Source organism: Xiphophorus hellerii, chromosome 18 (assembly GCF_003331165.1).
Source record: "Xiphophorus hellerii strain 12219 chromosome 18, Xiphophorus_hellerii-4.1, whole genome shotgun sequence".
Classification (NCBI taxonomy): domain Eukaryota; kingdom Metazoa; phylum Chordata; class Actinopteri; order Cyprinodontiformes; family Poeciliidae; genus Xiphophorus; species Xiphophorus hellerii.
The window spans coordinates 7979198-7986751 of record NC_045689.1 but is presented as its reverse complement, the minus strand read 5'-3'; the positions used below and the strand labels follow the sequence as shown (position 1 = coordinate 7986751).

Genomic DNA, 7554 nt, shown 5'->3' with positions numbered 1-7554 from the left:
AACCTTTGCTTATCATTTGCAGTCTTTGCCTGCAGTTTTGCACTGAAAAAAAGCTACATAAATGCATAATAATGTTAAAGCATTTGGCAGATGCTATTATCCAAAGACTTACAAATAAGTAAATAACACGAGTTTAGAATTAGAAATACTTTTTCTTGTTCCTCATTGGAGAAAGTCATGTGTAACAACATCATCAGTACCAGAAGGCTCACACAAAATATCAAAAAGTGTTACAATAAGAGTAACAATAACACAATTATAAGATCAAAGATACAGCTGAGATATAAGAAAAGATGTATTACGATCTAAGGTATGTGTAACGGAGTAGGATTACTTTCTTTCCTTGAATATACATGACTCCTTTCGTTCCAAATCTCTGGGTGGAGTTTAAAATACGGTACTCATTTTTGTCTTGGTTCAGCCTGCCGCAGGTTTAGTGATAATGTTTAAATTAATTTGTTTAGGCATATTGTGATCTATAGTCTGTGCAGTCCTTGAATTTATCTACCATCTCTCCGTAGGAAGTCAAGGACATGTGTGCAAGCGAAAGAAGTGTCCGGGCACAGCAAATGAGGGCTGTTTAGGTTCCACCTACAATGGGTTCTGTTGCGGCAGCTGCGACGTTGAGTGGCAGTTTTGTTTCTGTTTTTGTTTTTATTTTATTACTTCATTTTTGATAGAAAAGCATGAAAATCTGGTGGCTGTAAATGTTATTGGTAAATGTCTGTGTGATAACGAATAATGAAAAGTGCAGTAAAAATAAAATGTAGAATATTATCATTCATTATGTTCATAAAATAAAATCGAAAATCCATTCTAAAGCAGTGGATACTCCTTGATAATGAATAATTATGTAATAAAAACAGAATTTAAAATTTAGATTTTCTTAAATTGTTCAATCATCAGTGTCGGCGAACACAATTAATAATAAAATTTAGATATTCTATAACTTTAAAAAAGTGTTTGTTGCACGATGAACATGCCACTAGTAACATGGCGGACGCGCTCACGTACGGTTTTTAGATGTCTCCTAGCAACAAAGACAAGAAGACTAAACCATTTTTGTGAGCTAACAGCTAACTTTCACGTACATAAGTGTTGGTAGCTTCTGACTGGGTATGTCTTTTTGTAATATATCAAACTTAAAACATAAACAGTGTTTTAAACAAAACAAAAAACATAGTTTATTAAATACAGTGGTGTTGAACTTGGCTGATTAGCAGTCCACGAGTGGATGTAAAGCTAATGACATCATTGAGTGTGCACTTTCCTCCTCCCTCCTTCTTGGTCAGAGAGGCTGCTGCTGCTACTGAGCTGCCTAGGACACACAGCTCTCAGCCGGGGGGATTATGCCCTGCCCAGCAGCGGCTGCTTTGCCTATTTGAAGAGCCGAACCTATGCATACCAAGTAGTTATAAGTCCGGGGCTATCCCCGTGATTATTGGTAAGTGCAAACAGTTTTTTGGGGTGTTTTTTTTTGCGTTGATGTAGTGCTCTGACTGTGATTTTTCCTTCCCTCCTGCATCTGCAGAAGCTGCGAAAATGGCTAGAATCGCAAGGTAGCCTCGCTATTAGCTACTGTTGCTAGCTTCGCTCTACTAGGGTATCAAGTTAGCTTGAAGATAAATCATTTTTGACAGGGATTAGAATATTAAATCAGATTAAACATGAGCCGCGGGCCACGGTGTTTGGATTTAACATGGGTAAAGGATTAATAAACTCCACGACAGGGTAAAGAGGTGCATTCTACTTGGAAGCTTAAGCTGTTAATTTAATGTAAAAAAAAAAAAAAACTACGACGGAGGACATTAACATAGGTTCGTGTGAGCAAGCAACAAGCAGTTTGTCTGCCTGAAATGCATTTGTGACGGATTTGATTTGCAGGCACGACTCCCCACAGAGCAGAATAGATGTAACGGTGTTTCCCCCCCCCCAACATTTCTATTAATGTTTATTAAATACTGCTTTTACGCACACGCATTATAAATATTAGGGATGCACCAATATGGAAGCTTGGGCCAATACCCAACATTTAACTCCTCACTTGACTATTCCTAGAAATTCTGTCCATAAATGTTACAAACCGTTATTGCTGTTATGCCTGTTAATCAATATTTGCCAATATTGATCAATTTGGATCACTCAGATCTCTAATTTAGCAAATGCCTGTTCTACAAGTATAATCACTACAATCACAATTGCATGCCACACCTCTTTAGATCCGAGTAGGTAAAGCATTTGGAAAACCAATTATCCATTATACACTACTTGGCCTTGGACTATTACTTAAAAATTCCAATAAAACACATTAAAGTTTGTGGTTACAATATGACGAAATGTGTAAAAGTTCAAGGACCATGAACATTTACGAAAGGCACTTCATTCATAACAGTTGTGTATAGTGGTGACCGATTGATTGGCCGGCCAATTGATTGCTCCTGATTTTTGGTGATTGTAGCTCGGCCTGAACTTTTCCACCGATCTCATTTACATTTAATTAGCCATTTGGGCATTTTCTTCTTGCAGTACAAGGACTCCTAAAACTTATATATTTGTGGTTTAAGTTGTATTTTTAATTTGCCCTTAACTGACCTCAAAACGTTGTGATTTTTGTCAAAGCAAAATACAACTGTGCAGTTTATTTTTGCAAAGTGGCTCAAAACAGGATTGCAATATAACCTGGAGTGAAGGTTGTTGGTTTTTTTTTAAATGTAAGAAATGAAAGACTAAAGGATCTGATTTTTTTAGTTCAGTTTACCTGTAGTTTGATCAGCAATGAGCTAATTTTTCATTTATAATTCAGACCACTACCTCATTTACGGTTAAAACAAACTTGTATTGTTTCACAGGTATTTTCAATGTGTTTCAATAAAATAAAATCGGAGCACTGAATGTGTATTGTAACCTTGTAACACCTGACAGTTTTAGGTAATTAAAAGCAATTTTGAGCAATTTTGTCATTTTGAATTCTAAAATTCCTTTACAGGTTATTATGAGCATGGAAGATTATGACTACCTGTTCAAAATAGTTCTCATAGGAAATGCTGGAGTTGGAAAGACATGTCTCGTCCGGCGCTTTACTCAGGTCTGTGTTTTGCCAATATGTTGTCATTCTTATCAAACACACGAATGTCAGAGTTTTTAATTCTAAATTTCTACTTAAATTGTAGGGGCTTTTCCCACCTGGACAAGGGGCTACTATTGGAGTGGATTTCATGATTAAAACTGTGGAAATCAATGGGGAGAAGGTCAAGGTACACCCAAACCACAGAGAGGTTCACAAAGTGGAGAAGAATGCTTTGCTAATGATTTACTTTTAAATTGCCAGATAATTGCATGTGTCATTTGCTTTGTTTTACAGTTGCAGATATGGGATACAGCTGGACAGGAGAGATTTCGCTCCATTACTCAGAGTTACTACCGTAGTGCCAACGCCCTTATTCTCACATATGACATTACCTGTGAGGACTCCTTTCGGTGCCTTCCAGAGTGGCTGAAGGAGATTGAGCAGTATGCCAACAACCAAGTGGTGACTATATTAGTCGGTAAGGAAGTCGTGCTTTCTTTTATTATTTTCTGAACGTAACATGACATGGGCTGTAATGCTATTTTGGGTTTGTTGAATCTTGTCAAATATTACAATATTAGGTTCTCTGCGCTAACCAAATTAACTCTAAGGATCCTCCCTTTGGATCTTCTTTCAATAGATCATGAATATATTGTAGAAAATGACTTACAGAACTACTTGCCAATGCAGGTACAAAATACCCAATTAGTAGTAACGAATTGATACATGGTCAGAAGTAAATGGCCCACAAGGTATGAAACAATGGAATCTCCAATAGCACCAAACAAATTCCTTGTCTTGTTTGGTGATTTCTATGAAATGTCAGTCAAAAAAAAGACAAATTTTCTGGGATAAAGCACTCCCACTCAGAGCCTTTGTTGAAATTCATCCCCCACATGCAGGCACACACATACACCTCCACGCCCATCTGTTTCGTTACACTCTGCTCTGTCAGAGTGGCGCTCAGAATAACATTTCCCAATGTATGTGACGTTAGTTGGCTGATTTGTTTTGCCCGTTCTCTTTTAGGTAATAAAATAGATCTGGCAGACAAGAGAGAGGTTCTCAGGCAGAGGGCCGAAGACTTCGCTCAGGCTCAGAGCATGCTCTATCTGGAGACGTCGGCCAAAGAGTCCGACAACGTCGAGAAACTCTTCCTTGACCTGGCGTGCGAACTCATTCGAGAAGCCAAGCAGAACAAGCTCGACAACAATGACACTGCCCCAATGCCCGGTGAGGGTAAAACCATCAGTTATTTGAACTGCTGCAGCCTCAATTAAAGGGAGCTCAGCTGCCCGGCTGCGGTAACTCGGTAGCCATTGACTGTAGAGCGTAGATGGCTGAGCCCCAATGCCTCCGTCCTGCTAAGATGGCATAAAGCCAACACTTAGTTTGGTCATGTTTTTCCCATGCCTTTTATACGCAGTACAAAGGAGCTAGTTGATTTTAGTTTTTAAAAGTGCTACTATCATTAAAGCCAGTATCCTCACTGGATCAGGATGAACAGGTGCACATCAATCCATTAAAATATCATCAAGACGTTAATTTAAATCACTAATTCAATTTAAGAAGTGACATTTACACATTATGTGGATTCATTATGAACAGAGTGATATATTTCAGTTGCAATTATTTACTTCTGGAGCTTTTCATCTTTCTCTTGACAGTACTCGGACAGTACTAAATGAGGTTTTACACAGGCCTGTTTGTGTTTTAATTCAGTACATTGATACCATGGTCATTAATGCAGAGATTGGAAGTTTTGGCAGTGTGGGCAGGTGTCAAGATCTGCTGGAAACGGAAGTCAACATTGTCAGCAGAAGGAAGAGTGAAGTGCTCTTCCATGGTAGGTGACTGTGGACTTCAGAAAAAACTGTGCTCCAACACCAGCAGATGATTCGATTCCCCAAAAATTTACTCACTGTGGAAACTTCACACCAGACCTTAAGCAACTTGGATTTTGTGCTTCTCCACTCTTCCTGCATCCAAATGAAATACAAATTTTACTTTCATCTGAAAAGACGACAGACGTTTTTTCTCCTTAGGTAAGGAGAAAAAAACCAGAGATGATCTGACATCATCTCTGGTTCAGGAGTGGCTTACACAATTAATGCCACTGTTGTCGTACATTTCCAGGATACGTCAGCAGTCTGTGAACAGCCAGCTTCTTTAACGATGCCTTTTGGTATCTTACCCTACTTTTAGAAGGTGACTCCTGACTCTGCATGATACCTGCCACATCAGTTGTATTTCCAATGAAAAACTTCCAATGAAAAAACATTTCTACATTCAAAATTCCTTTTAGAAATATATTGCTCTGTGTGTAATGAATTTATAACATTTTAAAGGTTTCACTTAACTCAATTAGTTCATTTTTTTTTTTATCATAACCCAATTTCTTCAGATGCACTTATGTTTGACTGATGATGTGGGTAATCTGGGTAGGGCTTAGAAACAGCAGGACTTTCCAGTTTGGCCTTTGGGATTCATTTCTCATCCGACATCAGTATTCACCAGCAGTATTACGAGAGCAAAAAGTTTTGCCAGGTATATTGTTACAATTCGGATGACAACTTTAGTGAACATTGGGGTTTATTAGTTATCAGTAACATGTTTACAAGCACTACATTTTGGAGATTACTACGGTTGAACAAGCTGAAAATGTAACATAAAATCTGTTGGATGTTTATTTTCCCTCTGCTCTGAGAATCACATCACATGACAGCTTTGTCATTTTTAAATCATTTTTTTTGCACCTGTCATTACATACTGTGAAGCATTTTTTTCCCCCAAATTTGACTTTTTACTTGCTGCTAGAACATGTTTTTATGTCATAAAAACTGAACCACATATAAAACCTACAGTATTGTGCATTGCTATTAATATTTTTTTAGTACATTGGCAGTTTTAGTGATTGCTGATTTAGTTTGAAACAGTTGGAAAGCCTTTTATCAGTAAAATATCAGTAGATTTTTCTTTGATTGTCAGCTGTTTTCTTTAACATACACGTGAATATTCCTGCATTTGTCAGTGCTGGTCATGAAATAGTTTCAAGGGGGTGTGTCCATGTAATTTTATATAACTTGTTGTATTTCATACAATGCTTTCTGTGAATTTATTTTGTTGTCAGCATGGTAGTGTCTAAAATGATCTTTTATTCATTTGCCATAACTACAGGCTGCTGTATTGCACCATGCCATATACTGCACACTTAGTTCTTTTTTTAACTGTAACACTTAGTGTTTTCTTGTACAGATTTATTACTATAGTACATCTTGGCACTTTTATTGTATGATTTTGTACCTTCAGTTTTTTTCCCATTTGCTAGAAGTGCCAGTTATGTTATTTCTTGTGCTTTAGGTTTAAGAGGAGATACTTGTGCTTAATTCTTTACATCTTCCTGTCAACTTCAATGGGATTTACATCTGAAAGGCTGTTTGAATTGTTGTGTTTTTTCCTTTTGTGTACAAAAGTAATCCCTAAATTACTGTGTATATCATTAAACAGCTACACTAATTATTGACCATTTGTCCTCTGTTATTATTTTTGCTTGTAATGGCCAGATTTTCTTAGTTTAAAACAATATTTTAAACAATTCACTCTCTGTACTTTTTACCAAAAAAGAAAGACAAAGCAAAAGATATAGTCATACTAAATTTGCAGGCCTCTGGAGTTGACGTGAGTTTGTCCTGCTTTATAAAATTGGTTAGAAATGAACTGACAACTCTATTAAATGTAATCTGGGGGTAGTAAGTAACATTGAAATGAAAAAAAATGTGTAGGGCTCTATTATTAAATATCACAATTCCAAGTTTTGAGCACTGCTGAATCAACTTTGGAATTTGTTGCATCTTTCTTAAATAGAACTCGCACTCCCATCAACCATTGCATGATAGAAGACGAGGCGTTGCCTTGTCCTCGTCAGTCTGAAGACTCGTCGGCCATTTTGTGAGTGGCACTTTTAAATCTCTTGGTTTTCCGAAAAAAAAAATGCAGAAGTTTATTTTCAAATAGTTTTAATTGACCGTTTTTAATGAACATCTTAAAACCAAAATTTAACAGTATGCTTAAATGCAGCTAAGCGTACCCTTATTTAAGTCATAGGAAAAACAAAACTTTTTTTAGTTTGTCAAAAACTGTTGCTTAATGGATGTTATTTCAGGGATTAGCTGATGTCTGAAATTATAATCCTGAGAAACTATTTGGATCAGTTTTTGTTATATCTGAAAATAATATTCAATACTCTAATATTTTATTACAATAATAATATGCAATGTATATTTAGAACTTGCATTGTTATCCATGTCAATAATTTCGACTCGGCATGTTAAAAACAGAAAGTGAAGAGTTTTTCGTTATTGTTTATTTGTTTTTGTATATTTATTCATTCATGAAATATCTTGTGTAAAAAAAGAGGGGTCCATCACAAGCAGGCCACCCAGTCACACAACTGCTAGAACAGAAATATTTTCTAGTTTTTTTAATGG

General features: G+C 36.6%; 1 protein-coding gene across 1 annotated transcript; it reads left to right on the top strand.

The window, feature by feature from the left end:
• The first annotated feature begins 1253 nt into the window (after positions 1–1253).
• Positions 1254–6590, top strand: rab30 (RAB30, member RAS oncogene family). Its single transcript, XM_032545589.1, has 5 exons — positions 1254–1444; positions 2987–3085; positions 3171–3254; positions 3362–3545; positions 4097–6590. The coding sequence occupies exons 2-5, from the start codon at positions 2993–2995 to the stop codon at positions 4345–4347; spliced, it is 612 nt and encodes a 203-aa protein (XP_032401480.1). The 5' UTR covers positions 1254–1444; positions 2987–2992; the 3' UTR covers positions 4348–6590.
• The last annotated feature ends 964 nt before the right edge of the window (positions 6591–7554 follow it).

Excerpts from the sequence above, each read along its gene's own strand:
- rab30 (XM_032545589.1), top strand. The coding sequence starts at position 2,993 with ATGAGCATGGAAGATTATGACTACCTGTTCAAAATAGTTCTCATAGGA. Across the intron at positions 3,255-3,361 it reads TCAATGGGGAGAAGGTCAAG|TTGCAGATATGGGATACAGC; the intron begins GTACACCCAAAC and ends TTTGTTTTACAG. Across the intron at positions 3,546-4,096 it reads AGTGGTGACTATATTAGTCG|GTAATAAAATAGATCTGGCA; the intron begins GTAAGGAAGTCG and ends GTTCTCTTTTAG.